The sequence below is a fragment of the Idiotropiscis lumnitzeri genome, chromosome 7 (genome assembly GCF_059441095.1).
Source record: "Idiotropiscis lumnitzeri isolate Australia: NSW breed Sydney's pygmy pipehorse chromosome 7, RoL_Ilum_1.0, whole genome shotgun sequence".
Lineage (NCBI taxonomy): Eukaryota > Metazoa > Chordata > Actinopteri > Syngnathiformes > Syngnathidae > Idiotropiscis > Idiotropiscis lumnitzeri.
The window spans coordinates 12506932-12528049 of NC_142397.1; the positions used below are offsets into that span (position 1 = coordinate 12506932).

Here is a 21118-nt window from a genome sequence, read left to right on the forward strand (position 1 = left end):
ATATGGTTATAGCGCTGACAATACTAGTACTGTCGCTGACACAGGCATCACCATCCCACCTCCCCACCCGACAGTAGAAATGCAAGCCAGATCAGTGTTTACGATTCCAAACGGTGTCATGTGGAACCAAATCCAAACGTGGTGGGAACCAGACTATGTTATATAATATGACTATAGAGCTGTCTACTGAAAAGCAGAGTGGGGATAATGTCACTCGCTATCTTAGTAGTTATCCAGTACACTCGACTGGAAAATGCAAACACTCTACCAGTGAACAAGGGCGCATTGTAGCAATAGCAACCCACATGTGCAGTGTTACACAGCAATTTCCCACTAATGCTACAAGAAGTACACAACACAAACGGGAAACAAGACAAAAACAACACCATCTGCACAAATGCACTTGTCATTTGAACATGGCTTGGAAGTTTGATGTCTGTTGATGCTACCAATAAAGATAATGTGTTTCTGTTCAAGGAGCAGATGTTGGCTTCATCCCATATGACCTCATGTTCATGCATTATGCTCGTGTCAGAAAGAGAGAGTCGATTGAATAAAGAATGTTGTTTCATGCTTTAAACGCAAGCATAATAATGCACGGTCAACGTAAATACCAATATTCCATTGCCTTACGTTACAGCAACACGACAGCCATAAAAAAGTCCTAACTTACAGTGCCGTAAATTCCACTTTGACCTCCCCCAATCCTTCACTGTTCCGTTTAATCAGAGCCTTTTTGACAAAAACAACATTCAACTTTGCCGAAAGGAAGGGGACCAGACTGAGCTTAAATAGGGAACGAATGAAAGAGGACAAACACTTTTCTCGTCCAGAATACACTTGTGCCGCGACTCAGCTGGTCCAATTTGTCACAAATCAAACATGGAAAGAATGGTCACATGCAGACTACGGCATTTGGTCAATGGCCTCCCTGTGTTTTGGTTTCTAATTCATGGTTTACTGCAATCATATGAGCTTGTTATTTCATGCAATGTTTGTGTTCGGAATGTCGTGCGGCACAAGTTGGGATTGGCTGAAAATGTGGTAACCTGCAGTGGGACTTTGTGAGTAAAATGAGTTGAATTGTTTGATTAAATGTCATAAATTCTGTTAAGGTATATAACACTTCTGCAAAGTTAACAACCAAGTCTGTGAACGCGTTTTATGTTTTCGCTGCCACCTTATTTGCTTTTCATGCAATTATCTCATGTTGAGTATGTTTAAGTAAGGCGTCATGTCTCACTTAAAGAAAAAAATTGGAACTGAAATAAATTACAGGGAATAAAATGCAGGATATACATGGATTTATACTAAATACAGTGACTGGATAGTGTTAAGGTAACAATATGTCAGAATTGTTTTACATCAAAATAATATTCACCATTTGTTTTATATAAATCAAGGAACACCAATAATTTGCGATTATAAAACTTAGGAACTGAAAACATCTTGTAGCTAAGAATCTCCGGCATCTCTGGGATCAACAGAATTGATTGGATTCCATATCCGGCTCTTTTTGGATCACCACACTCATTTTTACTGGGAATATGAACCGCAAATCTTTTATTGGCTTTTGTTAAAGTCAAACGCTTCAGCTCAAGCTAAAATGTGACATTTCTTTTCATTGTTAGCTTCTTCGCTGAATCCTCAAGGTTTTTGTGATTTGTTTATGACTAGGCCTTCCAGAAGTACTTAAGTTTGTTTCTGTGTACTACATTTTTTTAGTTTTCTCTTTCAATCTTGTGTAGACTCGATTTCATTCATTGATGTACCTTCCTTCCTCTGAGGCTTTTTTTTTTTCTTGCTAGCAATTTTAATAATCGTTGGTCATCAACATTTTTGTTGAGTTGGTGTAGGGCTGTTGTCTCCCATATTTTGTGCAACATTTGAATAAAGACTCTGTTACAGTTCAAGACTTTTTCTATCTGCGTTGTGGTCCATTCATCAGTTAAGGCCATTGATGACACTTGCACTTGCAACATCCCTTTTGGAATTACGTCTAAAATGCTCACTGGTGTACTTCACACGGAGTAATCCATAATCAGAGTTTGAAAGTGTCTTATTTATTCTGAAAACAACTTTTTTTCAAAAAGTCTGTAAAATCATCACAAATTACAAGGATATTACAACTTCATATTTCTTGATTAACATTCAAAACAGAATTATCAGACAAGGTCATTGAAGTAAGCACACATTTGATTTCTTCTGGAGAGGAACGAGAGTTCTCACCTCATAACATACCGTGCATTTAGTCTGAACAGTTTTGGCCCAACGTTGCATAAATCAGCATGAGGAAGTGTGAACACTAACAGCGGATGCCACCACTATGACGAATGCTGTGTGTTTTGGAAAGCACATCACATTTGCTTTCGTGCAACTTACAGCTCTGTTAGATTTGTGTCTGTTGGAGTAATGACACTGTCTGCAGCATTTGCCAGTAAAAAGTATCTCTACTTTGTCTCTTCTATTTTAAGTTCCAAAGTGATGACAACGATATGGACTATGACATTCTTGTCAGCACTGAGTTTTTTCCTCACTAATGCAAGGATTTTGAGTCTATAGTTGTGCTTGGAATGGATGTGCATATGTCCTGCTGTGATGCAATGGTGCTGAAGCGGGTGCAAATGGCATCTCCTTCTTGGAATGCACTATTTTAGAAGTGGCATTTTTAAATATGTGCTTTTCTTTACATTTACAATTGTCTAGGAAATTATACTTGTTCCAGGAATCCAAACTATACCCGGTCGCAAACATTCTGTCCTCTTCCCGGTTCCTCTCATTGAAAAAATTTGGTTGATTGCGTTGAGCGATCAGGTGATGATTTTTCTGTCTTCCCTGTTTTCATCTTAGTGACTGGCCTCATCTTGAAATCTAGTGGAGTCACTCGAGTTATGTTCTGTAAGTTCCCTGATAGTAGGGCTCTTCACGAATTGCTGGTGCAGAGCCCTACTAATGAAAGCAGAATCAGAACGTTCCCATTTGAGTTAGAATGTTTCATAGCGAATTCTCGTTAGAGAGGAATGTTTAGATGGCAATGTGTGTGGGGTGCGCATACATCAAACGCGGTTTGGACACCCGACACCCTAAGTGTTGTGCATGTATGGGAATGTTTAACAGGCTACGGAGCATTATATTTAACTGTTTTTGAACTGTTAACGGTTGTGTCGTTGACTGTAATCAGCCAATAATCTTGGCAATGTGTGCCATTGTCCTTATTTCGCTGTTGGCCTCCGACTGGGAGTTTGCAAATTGGACACTGGCCCGGTAAGACAGTTAGCTTAGTGCGAGCTAGCTGTTGCGACGGAACATGGATGGATTTAAAACCTTAGCAAAAGTGAAAAAACACCCCGGCATCTGCCGTTGGCCAGTGTGCGGAGGTTATAATAAAGTTATTTCAAAGGAAAACCTTTGCGTAGGTTGTTGCAGCTGTGCGTCGCCTCACCTATGTCCACTCTATGATTTTCAAAAATGTGAAATGCTTGGTAAAGTGCCTTTACTAACATAGTGTCAATAAAGCGTATTCCACTTACCACTGTGATCAAATTGGACTTTTATTTTTTTGGACTATTAAGATGGATTTTTTGGGCCAAAATTACAATTAGTAACCCATTTGAGTGAGTTCAGGATTTGGTGGTTAAATAGTAAACGAATATGCAAACACACATTAGATGTTCCATAGGTATTTCTTGATAGGATTAATAATCTCAGTGGGAATGAGTATCACATATAACAACAGACACTGTCTTGGAAAACTTTCACACAACCAATTTCACAAACCAACCCCAGAGAATGTGATGAGCAACCAAATTGGAATTTCTTGCTAGCACCAAGACTAACACTCTTTTTAGCTAGCTAACAATCAAAATTGTAGTTTGTCCTTCGCACTTTTCACGGGATGTTTGGTCATAAATGTCTTTGCAAAAGTCTAGAAGGAAAATAGAAGGAACTTAATATTTAAATAGGAAAAACACTAAAAAAAATCTTCTAGGCTCAATCTCCATCTTAATCAAGAGAAGACAATTTAGATTAGCCCTGATCCAATTTCCGTAAATTTCCCAACCACAATTTGAGAGACAACGCCCTCTGGTGCCAAGATGTGACATATATGAAAAGTGGCACCCAACTGGGGAGACAACTAACCCACATTTAATCGCCCAAAGTTCCTTTGGTGATACTGCACAGTAAATTTCATCGAGTAATTTTTACTCTAAAAAGACTATATTTGGGTCTCATTAAACAGAGTAAAATTTGAGATTAACATATCCAGTGTAAATTTTGGTGTAAAATTTACTTAGACAATATTACGCAGAATATTTTACTCTGAAATTTCCCCCTTTTTACTGGGACCAGATATAGTCTTTTTAGAGCTAAATTTACTCTGCGAAATTTACTGTGTGGTGACTTTTGATCCTCACGCAGGTCCTCATGTTCTGGCACCGCATTGCACGCTGTGCTTTAGAAATGATTCACAGGCACAATGTGTTAATGCTCTGCTCCGTTGTCCGACGGTCTCCCGAGTCCTTTAAATATCACAATGGACTAAAGCTCTGCCTCAACTTATGATTCTTGTTATCAGACTGACAGTTGCCATTACTTTAACAAACCGACTCAGGATTACAACATGAGACAGGCAGGTTGGTGTATCATTCAATTGGCATTCTTATCTAAATTTGATGCCAATAGTGTCCTCACTACCTCCACGACGGCTTTTCACATATGCACTGCCAGTCAACTATGTCTCTGATTGCTGTTTCCTCGTGCCGAAGGTGACTTCATAAGGTCTCGTATTTAGTTACTTTTCCCTTAGTAACAACTGTTAACACGACAAATCAAAGCCTCTGAAATTGTGAAGCCATTCTAAGAGTTAATTGTCAGGCTGTGGGTCGCTGCTCCTCAGACTTGTAGCTGACGCTCTCAGATAAGTATGCTTTGTATCCAAGCAAGTGTTTGGCAAATAGTTCAATTCCTTCTTGATGGGGGACTTTCTCTCTCCTACAAAATGTGTCTCTTTGACTCCCCCCCCCTCCACCCCCGTGTCCTTGCTGGCAACAGCACTAGTACTGCTGGCAAGAGTGACCAGAATAAAAACAGCAACAACAGACAGGGTGGAGGGAAAAAGCAAAGTGATGCATTGAAACTGAGCTTTTGCCTCGCTTTAATCCCATATCATTCTCCTTTTTTTCCTCACCAATACTCAACTTGTGTTAATTAGGTAGCGGAGAATAAAACCAGCTCATCTGGAGAGGGGTGGTGCATTTGGGAGCGAGATGGCTAACGGAAAGGTTCGTCTGCTCCTCCATGGACTGTTCCTCGTAGCAGCGATTCAGCCCACTCTGCAAGGAGGTAAGCATGTGTCACAGGTCGATGGAACTCTTAGCTGCACATGCCTGTGTTAGAGCAGGTGCAAAGCTCGTGATGTTTGCCCTCTTTAATATAGGGAGAACGTTTTAATTCTGTTTTCGGAGAAAAATAACTTTTCAGATAAGTTTTCAAATCAAAGTGTTGATTCCTCATTTTAATTTAAATGTCAACATTTCTGATCATAGTCAAGATTTATGAACATTAATGATTTTTGTCTGTTCTGTATACTTGATGAATCCCTGAGTAGTTGTGAAACCAAACCTCAGTTGAGAAACACATTCTTGTTAATACTTTCATTCTTGGCAGTGTATCCATATACACGCTGCTAATAAGTTGGAGATGAAGGTCACTGGTTTCCTGGCCTTCTCTTTGCTTTAATAGGTGTGCTAAACACATTAAACACATCAATCACTGACAGATTGTTACAATGAACATTTTGTTACCGACAAAACTGCCCGTATTTTAATCTTTTTTTATTCCCTCCAGTATTGGAGCAAGATGTAACTGAGTTCTGTGCTCGTCTAAAAAAATATGCTCTGATAACAAGTGTGCTGAATGATATCCAAGCAAAAAACTTTGACAATAATCCAAAAACTCTGTTTTACCACTCTAATAAAGAAATTATCTCTGCATGCTCGTAAAGTGTGTCACACTGTTTACTTCAAGCATGCTCAGTGAATTACTGCAGGATCCCTCCAAAAAATGTAGTCTTCAGATAGTGGAAGATCTCTGATTTACTTGCATAAAACACTTTTTCGTCTCGCCCACAACTAATGTAAGTCATAAAACAAACACTTTTTATTTTATGGAAGGTGTCTCCCTAGTGAATTTCACATCTCACGTTACCTTTTGAAATGACAGATTAATAATGCGTTTTGACTCTACATCTGCTGTAACTACACCTGCACCTGAGCACAATAATAGAGCCTCTTGAATAATCAAATGAGTGGTACCAGAAGTTTTGCCTTCGAACAAGCTAGGAATGCTTTTTTTTGATTGACAGTATTCAAGAGGTCTTCATTTAACAAACGTTGACTGTGTCAATCAAAATCAACCAGCCATCCATTTTTGGTACAGCTTATCCTGTTCAGAGTCACGGAGCTGGAACCTATCCCAGCTGACGTCAGGAGAATGTTAGACTACACCTCGAAACAGACAGCATTTCACACTCACATTCACACCGTCACTGAGTGGGATGAATCCTTGCACCGAAGTCAGGCGAATGTTCTACTCCATCAGGTGTGACTCAAACACAAATCATCATTATCATATTTAGAGATGAATTGCTCCTGTATTGGATCTGATTTGATTGCGCAGGTCTACCTAAAAACCTGATGGTCAAACATCATTTCACAACATGGTCACAAAAAAGAAAGACTTTTGCTATCTCTTTATTTCTTGTGGCGCACCCTCCATCACCACCATCTGTCTCATTGACTTTTTTTTTTATCACCAATTTGATGTTAAACAGAAGCAACGTGCTGTCATACGTGGAGTGTTTTCTTCACAGTGGCCAATATTCTTGTTTAATTTCACGTTTTTATTATAAACTAAAAATCATTGTAGGTATTTACCTCCGACATATACATATGCAGACAGCGAATGTAGACCATGTGTGGAGCTGTAACACGTGGGTGAGACAAAGTGTCCTCCCAGCCAGATGGACGCAGGGAGAATGACATACCTTTTTAAAGGGTTCATTTCAAGAGCTGTTTGACTTTACAGCTTATCTATTTCAGACAGAGAAAGACATTGTGTGTGCATGCCTTTCCTCCCACTCTCACTCCGTCTGCGAGTTTGCTTTTTACGCCACTTTGGTTAAATTGGGCTTTTCATCCATCACTGAAACACCGTCTCATCTAAACTAGGTACACAATAGTCCAAACCAAATTGTATTGCGTTCATTTTATTAGTATTACCACAAATGCTGTCATATTTCAGCATTTGTTTTGAACTGGATGGTTTTTTTTTTCACTCATCTCAGTGGAGGCATGAAACATGAGCCAAGAAAGGAACCATTAAATTTGGAGCTCATCAATCATCAAGCATTTTTCACACAAAATTATGATGGTTCCCTCCCTTTCCCAACAGGATTGTAAGGATTATGTGGAAACACAGCTTCCTTGTTAGAGGTTTGCGCTCTCTGGATGCTTGTCCTCATCCTCATTTGGGTCCAAGCGGCATTTCAGATGTCAACATATTAAATTGTTTGACTCTAAAAGAAAATTAGTCATCCATGTAAAGTAGCTTTTTCTGCAAACCTTCTTGATTCCAGCACACGTTTGTCATCACTCTGTGTAGCAGGTTATAGGGCAGTAATTATCAGCACTGGCTGAACCTATTCAACATCTTTATTAAATCCACACATAACATCATATGTTTCTCAAACCAACTCCATCTGCGTGTGCACTAAAACTAATGGGAGGAATCACAGAGCCTGGTCCTAGGGTCAAGTATCTATGAATAACATGAACATTTTAGCAGTCCATTGGACTTGTTTCATGTGCTCAGAACACTTGAATACTGATCGAGTGAAAGGCACGTCTGACTGTTTTCCATTGACAAGTGTAAATGATTTATGGTCCCTGCGGAAACAACTGGGAAAGGATTTGTTAATAAATATGTCCACTGTCTTGTAAGAAAACCATGTGGTGTGACTGAGTATGGTAATTTGTTTTGGATCACAAATGTAAAGTATTAGGTGGATTTGGCAAGACAATTAAAAAACAAACCTGCCAACAAACTTTTTAATAACAAGTATAATTATTCCAGTTCTGTCTTAAACAGAAAGATGAACTATTTGTAAAGAAAAGCCACTAGGCGTCCTTTGAAACTATAGAAGCAAAAATTATATTTACTTTTCAATTGCTGCATTCTCTTGATAGATAGAAATGTATTCCCGTGTCCTCTAATTAATCACACATTAATCAATCTTAATAATTAATTGGTGGACATATGCAAACGTGATCTAAACCTTACATTTTCTAGAGCAGGGGTGCCAAACTCATTTTTGTCGCGGCCACACTCTGTTTTGCTGGCCGTTGACTGTGAGCCCAAATAAACGAATGATTCAAATACGATTATATTTATTTTAAAATGAGGATTGGTAAATAAAAATAAATGTAATACACATGCTTGCAATATTTTGTAATTTTGGTGTTTTAGCAAGAAACGATACACATAATTTGCTTTCTCGAGCCACAAAAATGATTTGGCGGGCAAAATCTGGCCCTGGGGCCTTGCGTTTGACACCTGTGCTTTAGAGCCTAAGATGTGAGCATTGGGCAATATTGGAATATTGAAAGAGTCTTGACATCTGCAGCAGTCGTTAGGTGTAATATGTTTTTCTTTAATTCTCTCTCTCATCCTCATAATTCTATTCTTCGAACATTTTTTGGTCACTGTGCATATAGTAAATACCAAGACTTTTTAATACAATATATTCACTTGTACTAAATTTCACACACAGATACATTTCTGCATTTTCAGTTAGAGAAATCATATTTTGGACAATTTGGAACTCACTTAGGTTACAACATTAATGGCAAAGGAATCCGTTTGTGACTTAGAACAATATATATGTCACCCCTCCACAATGTTTTGCCGAATTCAGTTGGTTTTCTTTGTACAATGCAGCGGAATAATACACGAATGCACAAACAAAAAAAAAATTGTCTCTCATGTTCACGTTTAACTGGGACAAACTACATTTCATTGACGGCTTAATAATAGAGGCATAGCGAAGGACAAAATGGAAAATGGGAGTTTGGTGACTTCACTATCCTAATTGCAATTGGGCTAGTTTCACACTACTTGAAGTTACTTTGGCTCATTTAAACCAATCAATGGAGATTGTACGGCATATCCTTGCGGTCCAAAAATATGAGGGAATCCAACATTAGCTCAGGACTTCTGGTTGATTCCCAAATCTTGATTCCCAAGGTCAGCAGTGCTTCAGGCTTTATTGATAGAGACTCGTGAATCCAGGTCTCAATCCAATTTTGGCTGGCGTGAGAGGGGACCACAATTTATTGGATTCGAGTGATGCACTGGGATCACGTTGCTCATCAGGTCGACTCTGCAATCAGAGAAACCATCAACAGAGTTCAAGATACAGGTTTGTCTCCTGCCTTATAATGCTGCATTTGCAAAGGCTTTTCGGTTTGATGACATTTAGCGGCTGTGTGATTTTGGCTCCTGTTGCCAGGAGCCTTGAATGACTTGGCTATTGTGAAAGAACTGTTATGAACATTTATGTTTGCTTGGCCCTACCTCTGCCCTGGGTAAGTCCTGGTAGATTTGACAATTTTATCCACAGCATACAGTTTTACTTTAAAGCTAATGTCCTCTGGCTAAAGTCTCTACAGCACTAGCCAGAAGTCATAAACATTTTGGCAAATAGATTTTCTTACCACCATGACTACTGTGAAAGGTGTTGCAGGGTTCAGACCGGTGGTTTGGTCTGAGCTTTTTTTCATAGTGCTTTAGGGTTTATGGTTGTAGGGATAAATTTTCATAGTGTCTGTGCGGTCGATGTAAAAACTGGAACAGTTGACCACTTTTGGGAATTTGTTGGGCATTCCGGCAAACCAACGGCAATTTCTTTCATATGTCCCTGGTGCACCTGGCAATTTGGTGACAGAAAGTAGACTAGAATTTTGACCAGCTCGGTGCAGGCCTCAAATGAGGCACAGGTGGTGTAACGTGATCTTGATGGAATTTGATCGAGATTCAGGCAGATAGCTTCTACGCTGCACTGATGCGTGTGGTGGATGTCATCATATTTCTTTCATAAATATAACAGCGTGCGTCGAAACCTCTGAATAATTGTAGAATTCAATTAATTGAACGCATCATTATCGTCTTTATTCTAATTATTAAACTATCCCCATGGGCCGCTGTATTGCTATGCGGTTGAGGGGGAGGGAGGGTCATTGAGGTCACCCACTTCAGAGTGATAATCTGTGGTGATCGCCCTGGCCAACTACGTCATCTACAAGTGGAGGTCCCTTATAAACGTACTTTGCACGCTTTGATCTTCTGTATCGACTCCAGTGAGTCTGTTTCTGCTTGCACAACGTCCAATCTTAAAGACTGTGTGCAGACTTTAAAGGGAATGAGTGGAGCCGCTTTCATTGGCCAGTAACTAAGTCGGCTGTGTTCATTCCCACAATGGTGCACTCACCCCTTTATACCTGCGGCTATCTACGAAAATACCAAAAGGAAGGAAATTCCACTCAAACGCACAGTCTGACTGCACTTTGCACCAGACTTGCGCTGGGCACGAAAATAAGGTTAAAAATGAACGGTAAATGTTTTATATATATATATATATATATATGTATATATATATATATATATACAGTGAAGTAAAGGACTAAAGTTTAGTCAGAAAGCCTAGCAGATTTAAAATAGTTCAAAAATATTTCTATGGCACCGGATCATCACCATTCCCCAATGACACACAGCAATGAGTAATGCCAGGATGGCCGAGTGGTCTAAGGCGCCGCGTTCAGGACCCAGTCTCCCCAGGAGGCTTGGGTTCGAATCTCGAATTTCCCCATTGTGGGACTAATAAAGGGAATATTGTTATTATTATTATTATTATTTATGTAGATTTCATTCAAGCTGATGTCAAATTGATTGCATTCTTTCTGTTGGCCATCAGCAGGTGTAAAAATAACTGGAAAGGTTCCTGATATTCTTTGTATCATTATAAACTGTACAAAAACAATCATCCAAAAGTGTTCTAAACGAACGGAACCCGATATAAATTGGGAATTGCACTCACTTCAATTATTTTTACATGCTTGGTTCGAATCAACTCAACCGTGTTTCATTCTTTTGTCATGTCCAACTATGAAACAAACAATAATGATTAAATCCTCAAATTTAGTTTTCCAATCATAGGCTGCATTACACATTGAGGTTCAATTGAGACAATTCAGATTTTGTATGGTCCAGTTCAGATGTGGGAAATTGGCAGTGCACGCATAAAAAAAATGAAAGCATGAAATTGTATATCCTCAGATCCAAATCAGGTCTCAATTGTACATGGGTGAAAATCTGATAAAAGAAAATCAGATAGTTGCCAGTGTGACCGCAGTGTAAGCAAAGAGCTCGGCTAGATCCGGTCATTGCAACCTGGACGTCATTGAAATGGCATATACACAAGTCTACCCAAAGAACAAGCCATGGAAAATATAAACTACAGCAAAACTCTGCGGAGCATTAGACCATTAAATTGGGTCGACATCTGCATCCAGTTCTAATTTTGTACTATTGTTGCCCAATCTTGCCTTTTTTTTCTGTACCAGTGTGGAGTTTGTTACTTGCTCTTTGGGTGCATATGCATGCAGGTGGTTTCTGCTTTTCACTAAATGCAAGCACTTAATGTCTTAGATTACTTACATGCAGTGGACTTTACTGTACTTAAGTAGATTTGTCAGGTATCAACACTGTACTTTTTACCCAAGTGTTGATTTTGGAAGAAATGTTTTGTTTATGTCTTCTCAGTACGAAAGGTTACTAAAAGAGAAAATGTTTTACACAGAGAAGTTTTTGTATTGTACTTGTAAAGCATTGTCAGTAAAAATGTAATTTTACTTTTGTATTTCAATACATTTCAGATTTTTTGCATTTTTTATCTTTTATATAAATATAGAAATTCAATTTGTACTTTTTTTTTCCATACGCATTTGTATGTATGAATTTCAAGTATGTGTACTCCTGCATAAGTTAAGTGCACGCATACTTTTGTCACCTCTGCATAGAAATTCAAGGAAACAGCATACACAGTGGAACCTCAAGTTCAGATATAATTTTTTCATGTTTGCTGGTCAACCATTTGTGATTAAAGAGTGTTTTATTTAAAAATGGTTTTCCAATGTCCAAATTGAGACATTTGAATGTGTAATGTTGGTCCAGTGCAGCCACTAAATTGGAATTAGATCTAAAAATTTACAGTGTAAACGCAGCCTTAAAAGTGTTGCCTTTCAAGTTCAATTAGGATCATGTCTACACATGATGGTGACCATGACGTTTGCTTTTCCAGTGCATGGCTCACACTGATGCTCCGTCAGAATGTCGGGTCAGATTAGTGTGTCACGATAAGATGAGTGCGTACATTTTTTGAACATTACATGTTCCTCACACTGTCGCCCTTCCTCTCCCAACATGCAGTGGAAGGAGTGACAAGATAGCAGGACAGAAGAGCTGTCACATGCTTGATAATGTAAGGGTACGAGGATCCACGCAATTTATTCGACCATGCTGTTGTTCTGCTTCGAGAGCAATCCTTTTATGGGATTGAGGTTCTGGATTAGTGCGAATCCTGTCCTAAATGTGTACTTTTGTTGCTAACACATTTTATTTTGAATCTATAAACAGGCCGCATAGAGCAAGTGTTAGGTGTTTCTTTCCCTGATGACGTAGACCTGCGGCTTACTGATTATGCACGGATTTGGCCGAAACAAATAAAGAGAATGCTGTTATTAACTTGTGTGAGGTCGCCCGTGTGAGCAATGTGCATGTGTTTTCTCAAGTTTTTTTTTTTTTTTAGGCAACATGCAAACTGTTCCATCAGCTCTTGAGCTATTTAATACATGAGCGGGTTATTGCACAACCGCAGCACGGAGTGGTGGAAATGGCCCATTACTCACTAGTTTGTTCTGTAAATGAAGCGAAAATTGCACTCTTAAAGGTCACAAAGAGCAATTGTGACAACTGTCATTAAAATGGGAGGCACTTCGGAAAAAAAAAAAAACGTCATTGCAAGTTGTGACTTACATTTTCCTACTCAGTCATACTTCAGTATGTGGCCCCAATATACATATACATCATGCACCGGCCATGTCAAAACATTCGAGTCTCAGTTAATTATTCTTGCCAAATGTCAGACATGATTGACACCAGCTCACCGAGCAGTTGAGAAAATAGAAAAGATACAATGAAACCTGTATAGTGAATGTACAATGCATTTTCGAAAATATTTGTTCATTCGTCCATCCAATTGAGAATCATGGATACACCCAGTCAGATTGCTCGCCAGTCAGTCGCAGGACATATAACACACTTATAACACAACAACCATCCACATTCGCCATTTAGAGTCTTAAATGAATTTAGCATACACAAGCAACCTCCATACAAAAGGTCAGAGTGAGTATTGAAACGCGAAACTAGAGTTTGCAGATTATCTAGCCACACTTTAATAAGAACCATTAATTTTGTTGCGCAAGTGTTATACAGTGACGTGCAGGGAGGTTCATTAATGGCGAGGTACTACTCCGCTGGAGTCAGACATAAAAATATGTAAATAGAAAATTATCTGCCTCCCCTGCTGAACCTGACCGCATGTCCCTGGTTTTGAAATGATCATTGCAACCTGTTGTACCGTCTGTTTGTTGTAGGCAATTTATTTGAATCTTGAAGCAGCAATTAACATTTGTGTTCAGTGGTCCAGCTTTAAGCAAAATAATTGATCAAACAAACAACCCATGAACCACCTACTTACTTCGTACTTCTGTCTCATAACATGATATTTCCCTAAGCCTCACCATGATATTTCGTGCAACAATGACCCAAAGCACATGAGTAATACTCATGGCCCTTAGAACGGTACAATAACTTCCAGATAAGATCACCAGTCGGAATTTTGCCTTACACTCTAAGTGGTCAAATAGTTTTTCCGCCGACATTATTCACTCAATGTTCAAAGTCGGCTATGCAACCGTGGAAGATTGTTCTGATGAAATTGATCAAATACATTCTGACGTGGATTAGATCACACGATGGTAAACGGTGAACTTGATAACCTTTGTTAAAATGGCACAGTAGCCCAAAACCGGAGGCAAATTGGGGCATACGAATTCCATCTTGCTTCGCGAGCAAAGCCCAGACAGGAAATCCTTTTGATTGTGTGACGACGGAACAACCTCTCCACCCTGGTTGGGTGGTACATGCACCTGACACATCTGTCATGGTGGCAGTGGCACTGACACATGATACACTCACACACACACACAAACACACAAGATTGCCCAAACTTTAGATCTAACTACATAATCAAGCTCAGGGATGAGCAACTCAAATGCTGGAGAGGGCCATAATTTTTCATCAGTGCTACTCGGGGGCGGAGCACATAGGACCACACACTTCCTAACGAGATGCCACGACTGCTATTTTTAAATATGGACAAAATATGCGCACCATAGGTTCTATCGCCATATTTTATTTTTGATCATACATTTTCTGAGCTTTGCAGTCATATTTTAGTTTGCAGTATTGCAGAACATCATGGTTGCACTTTTAAAAAAAAAAAAATATTTTATGACCTTAAACTGAACAGAATTATCTTTGTAAATGCAGCTCTTGTATTGGAACTCAATAGATTGCATAAGTGTGCCGAATTTGTGGCCAATAGGCGTGTGTGATTGTTGAAATACGGTAATTTTGTCAAATTAGTCATAATGCGACAATAAAATATAACTACCATAATTTAAACTGAACAAATGTATTTCTCACTCAAATTATGCGACCAAACCTTTGATTATTTCTGTATGTTCACACATGTTGGTGCCTAGAAAAAAGTATAACGTCATCAAGTGTAACAAAAATATTCTTTTCTCATTATAATAATGTCCAGTCGATGTTGTAGTTTCCTTGCACCACAAATTTCTCCATCTGCTTCTATGCTAGGCACTTCAATAGTTGTCTTCTTAAGTGTTGACATGCGTACTAACCTCAACAGTAACAATGAAAATAATATTGACGTTATTATGGCTGAAACATAAAGTACTTCACAACTTATTAGTGGAAGCCCTCTGCAGTGCCTTGGATCATGTTTACATTTTTGGATTTCTCTTCTGGCACTTTTTCGGTGGCTTATGTCATAGATTTTCATTTTGCTGGTTCAGACACTAATGCCTTGTAATGTTCTTGCACTCCCCCGGTGTCCATGCGGACGGAGCACAAAGCGCGGCGTTCACTCAGTATGTGTTAATAAACACACAAGCGCCTTTGACATGTGCTTTTAATTAATTGGCCTCCTAGCGAATGTAAAAGGCCATTAAGCAAAATCACTGTGTTCCCCTTAGCACAATTCTCTCCATTGTGCTGTGTTTGTGGTGATACAAACCAGCTTTCTTCCTCACAACATCGAATGTTGTGACATGGGTCTGAGCTCATGCACCAGTCCCTTTGGATTTTGTCCTTTGCTGCCCCGTAACAAAGGGAATATATTGTTTAGAATTCCCCCATTCTTTTTATTCCTGTTGTTGTTCCCTGACCCTCTCAGTAATCAGATGAGAGTGGATTCCAGCGGTGCTGCAGGTGGGGGCCAAGGCGCTCCACTGTGGAACTCTCTGAAATGACTCTTCCAAATGCAATACCTCATCAAATGAAAACTAAAATGTTCTCCTGAACTTTGCCTCATTTTGATACAAACCTTTTTATCTTGATCCTCACAGGAGCTGTTCATTTTCAACGTAAGCCCGTCACAGTCATGACCTGAGATAAACTTTATTTTAATGTCTGGGTCAAAAATGATAAATGTGTTTTGGAATGTGTGTATAATAAATGAGGTCACTAAATGGTCAGAAGATATACTGTTACTTTCTTTGCTATGAAATCTTTCAATCGTTGCTCTCTAACTTTTGGCGGAATACGTGCAGGTGACCAAGAATGACCCTTTGCTCTCTTACTGTGTGTTGCAGGCGTGTATGTACCACCTGGTGCAGGGATAGGCACTGGACCAGGAACTGGATTCTTTCCAGGTAACAAGGGCTCCTAAGTCTGCTGGGATACTTTAGAAAAATAAACTACCCCAGCCACAACTCATTGCACTTCGACCACGTTGCTGCAAATCAGACATTTTACTACGCTGACGCATACATATTAAAAAAAAGAACTCAATAAAGCATGAAAGTGAACCAAAAGTTCAATTAAATGTAATACAGAAATATAGTTTAATGGAAATGATTTGGCAATGTTAGATATGGTCCAGAAAAGTCACAACTCATTTTCCCCTCTCATGATATACGGCTTATAATTAAACTATACCAGCACACTTTCCAGGACTGATAACTGCACTGGCCACACATTGTGACATCTGGTTGTACTTGACATTTGTTAGATCTCGCGCTACCCTATAGTAAAAGTTATATAGATGTAAAAGTTTTGATAGTCCCCGCCTAACAAACATACATTATTCACAAACTAAGCGCATAGACAAAAGTGAAAGGGGATTCTGTGATGTTCTTTAAAGAGCTTTGCCCTTCATCTAGCTCATGCTATTGCCTCGGATGGAGCTTGGTTTTGAACTCACAACATTACATAGAAGAGATGTGATGAGAAAAAAAATACGCATAGAAACAATGTTGGATTTATATTCCTAAATTCAGCCGGATGAATCAAGCCATATGGACAGTTTTCTAAAAAAAATAAAAAAATAAAAAATACATACAATTTAAACACAATGCCAATAAAGAATGATAGCAAAGAATGAAATTGTCAGCAATACTAATCACAGACTGGTCAATCTTAGGTGGTTATGGAGGTGGAGGGCAAGGCAGAGGCCCAGGAGGTGTGGTGCCAGGAGGCGTTGGCCAGACTGGATTTGGTACAGGAGGACTTGGAGCAGGTAGGAATTAGTTGTTAATCAGCAACCTTCTGCTGTCAGTGCTCATGAAAATTCAGTGCCAACGATTGTCAATACTTCATCTTAAACCAATCTAATCCTTAGTTATTCACTCTGTGAAGTTGTATTATAAATCAAAATGTGAGCCAATGTATAACCACCATTTTTTAACCCATTGTAGGACAAGGTGGGAAAGGACCAAAACCAGGTAAGATAAAACATTTAAAACATTGGACTAAAGCTACACTAACAGCCACAATATTTGGTACACTGGCACAATCTTATGATAGTCAATACAGTCTTACAGTGTTAAGAATTTTTAACTTCCTTCTTATTTGTGAAAATTTCATTTTTTTTTCACTTTCTTATATTTACTCTACCTTATTTAGTTCCACCAAGGGATCAAACTATTAACATTTACCTCATAGTATAATTCAGTGCCGGTCTACACCACTTAAGACTATAACGATACAAATAGGTAAATAAATATCTTTCCAAATGTGTCAATCAAAACTACATTACTATCTTAACTCCCCCCAAAAAATGTTTTGCTCTCATTAGTGCCAGGCCAGAGAATTCACTTTTGGGTATTTTACAATTATTTTCCAGGATTTTTTTTATATCCACAGTTCCCCTCATCACTCATGGGGTGCATAAAGTGAATGTGTATCAGCGTTTTGGGGTGACTTTGTAAAAATTCTAAATTGTTTTGCTTGACTTTGCCTCTGATATCCTTGACCCCCATCCCCAGGGAACAAAATCCTATCTCCACCACTGGTATATAAATATATTTGTTTCAAGAGAACCTTGTGGTGGGATTATAATATTTAGACAAGTGACTAACCCACATGTGGTGTTCTTCACTGCCCATATAGCTGCGACTAAAATGTTTGTGCTGATACTGTACTTTGGTTGGAAGTGAATTCCAGCCCATATACATTGAGTGTATTTATTTGGTGGATAAAGCTGTATACTCTGCATTATGTTCTCACACTCATTGCCCAGACACTAGACAAAGGTAAACATCCATTCCAGGAGTTGTCACCAAGCTGCCCTTATCACCCAATGTTGCAGGTTTACATTAGATTGACCACTATAGGCATCTTGATTAGGTGAGGCTTTACATAGATTGCACTGCTCTACAGCTCTGTTGCATTAGTGAGTGATGATTAATAGAGTATGGGTGAACATCCACGCCTGCTGAACAATGGTGCCAGAGGACTGATGGTGTTTTTTTACCGTCGAAAACTCACAATATCTGGAAACCTCCCAGTAGAATTTGCCCCGGGCCTTTTATTCCAGTACTGTACAATAAATATTTTCCATTGCTGTATTTTTGTCTGCACTTCACCAGTAGCTTTAGTGACTTTTTACCATCGTTTAATTTCCGCAAGCACTTACTGATACAATCTGAGCATACCTCTATGTGTTCGGACAGATAAGGAAGCAAGCCAATGTCGTACTGGCCTGATAAGAGAATGGTCCCTCTGGAGTGCCACACCCAGCCCTCACTCGAGATTGGCAGGGCAGCCACTTTGTGTAAATGATCTCATTTCCAGTGCTGTATTACGTGGAAGTTGATTTTGGCAGGGATTATTTGGAAGATATTGACTTTTCGTACATGCAGGTCACTGTCACTGCAATTAATTAATTTATTCTATTTATAAATTAAATTACTTTATCTTTAGAGCTTTTCACGCCACTGCTCCAAGTGCTGGTCCATATCAGGAATTGTTTGGTTCCGATTTTTTTTTTCCAAGCTCTAAGGTGAGATCACAATCACGAAAGCAGTGATGTGGAAAATATGTCACATCATTGGCAGAAGATCATAATATCTAATAAATGAGGAAACGGCTTGGATAATGGATGGATGGATATTCTATTAGATTGCACTGATTATCATCCACTAAAATGCTCCCAGCCCCTATCGTAGACATCCACTGCAACATCCAGGACCTGAAATAAAGTGCAAGGCCCAATGTCTAACTGAGCACATGGGTGGAGTTTTCTTTCGTAGATTTTACACAGGTAGAATTTGGCATCACGGGGCTTTGGCAAATCCATAAAAATCAAAAAGAAGAAATAGACTCAGTGGGATCTTGAACTGCAAGATCTCCCCTTGCGGATGATGACGTCAGTATAAGTAATATAGAAAGTACATGTAAAAAAAAAAAGAAAAAACCTCTGCATTCTGTTTTTTGTGTGACATTTTGTGCAACAAATTTTGCTTTTCGCCAAATTGGACATTTCACTATATTCTCCATTTCACGTGTATTATCCAGCTTTATAATAGAAATTCTAACAATCTGGTTGGCATGAAATGTTGTTCCTGCACCTAGAATCATAAGGAGCGGCTCAAATTTACATTTCGCCAGAGATAAACAGCAACGCTATGCTACGATTACAAAGAGAAAACACAGGCTTGAGCACTTTTCTCTACAATTGCATGTCGAACTCTTAACTAGGTACACTTTGTGATTTTATTGTCACCAAAAAAAAAAAAAAGCTTCTTTATTGAAGACATTGCATCATAGGTTTAGTCTTGAAACTCTTAGTTTTGAAACTCAAGATATACTTTGACTTTGAGGCTATTAAATTAATTTTTGAGGTTAGCGGTTAGAATCTTACGGAGCCCCTTAGGGGACATGGAAGAGAAAAAAAATAATTTGCGTTCCCTCGCAAAATCTTTGCGTTCCCTTGCAAAGATTGCGTTCCCTTGCAAAGTTTGCGAGGGAATGCAAAGTTGTTGTTTTTTTCGAGTGAATGTTTATTTATTAATTTTTTTAATGCGCGTTTATGTACTTCCGGGTCAGTTTGACTACCCTTGCCTCGAATGCGCTGCCGTTCAAGAGACGACAGTACGTTGGAGGCGGCACTAATCATGGAGGAGAGCTTGGAACTGTGTTTCACTTATTTGAAAACCGTGCTTAATATCAAGAACTGATTTTATTTCTTTGTATTTCAAGACAATTTCAAAGTAAAATTCAATTAAACTTGCCCACGGGTTTACACGGAAGATGACCCGGAAGTACATAAACGCGCATTAAAAAAAATAAACATTCACTCGAAAACAAAACAAAACTTTGCAAGGGAACGCAAAGATTTTGCGAGGGAACGCAAAGTTTTTTTTTTCTCTTCTGTGTCCCCTAAGGGGCTCCGTAGAATCTCAGCTACCGCCATCCTGGTTGGCGTTTTTTTTTTCAGTTTTCTTCCTTCATTCCAAAAAGAGCATGGTTAGCTTCATTCAAGACTCTAAATTGTGCGTATGGTGTGAATGTTTGTTTGCTTATATGTGCCCCGTGAAAGACTGGCTCTCCAAAGTGAGCAGGGTTAGGCTCCTGCTCACCTGTGACCTTAATGAGCATAATCGGTACCGCAAATGGATAAATCATGAATGGATAATGTGACCACTGCAATTGCTTGCCTTTGTAGCTTAATAGTTGCTGTCAGTCTTGGCACGCTACAGCAATTTTTCAGCTCTTGCAATTCCTGAGGGGATTTTTATTTCGGGTTCTTTCTTAAGTTGCCGGCTTTATAGAAACATTTGCAATCAGTGACGAAGCTCTAACATACTGTACCTGAGCACACGGAGAAACCCTGTAATCATTCTTTTGTTGAAGCCCAGTCGTGACGCTGCATTCCACTGGCAAGCTCCTTGTTTGACCTGCAGGGTAACAGCTGGTGAAGTGAGTAGCGTGACGATCGTGAATTTTAGCATAGCTCATGCTAAACTTTGTAGTATCCAGTTTTGACAATGCTCTGAATCCAGGAAAGAATCTTCTTTTGATGGGCACCATTATCTTTCCTGCGTTCTTTCAAAGGTGGATTCAAGTCTTGATGCTGTAATTGCCCAAAATGTTTCATTTACCGCTTTCAGGCTCTTTCAAGGAGCGAGACGAGGTAATAGGATTACCTTTTCGTGACCTTTATTCTAAAAGAAGGACGTTCAACCTGAAATGCTAAGAAATGATTGGGTAAAAAGAATATAATACACCAGAAAAAGTGTGACATAATCAGACTCCCTTTCAATGGAAGACTCTAGTGTGACCATATGCACTGTCACCTCTTATCAAGCTAAAATTAGATTTTTTTCCTACTCTTTTTACAATGGTTACAGTA

At 39.0% G+C, this 21118-nt stretch overlaps 2 protein-coding genes across 2 annotated transcripts in view; both read left to right on the forward strand.

Annotated features, from left to right (window-relative positions):
• The window catches only part of LOC148333592 (sodium channel regulatory subunit beta-4-like), a 90554-nt gene extending 79651 nt beyond the window's left edge, over positions 1-10903 (forward strand). Inside the window, exon 6 of the mRNA XM_088300128.1 lies at positions 10846-10903. The gene's annotated coding sequence lies outside the window, so the exon portion shown is untranslated. The remainder of the gene's footprint in view (positions 1-10845) is intronic.
• The window catches only part of LOC148333601 (uncharacterized), a 52176-nt gene continuing 36182 nt past the window's right edge, over positions 5125-21118 (forward strand). The window contains exons 1-4 of the mRNA XM_088300126.1: positions 5125-5343; positions 16077-16136; positions 16907-17002; positions 17181-17207. Coding sequence (XP_088156252.1) covers positions 5268-5343; positions 16077-16136; positions 16907-17002; positions 17181-17207 — 259 coding nt within the window. The 5' untranslated portion in view covers positions 5125-5267. The remainder of the gene's footprint in view (positions 5344-16076; positions 16137-16906; positions 17003-17180; positions 17208-21118) is intronic.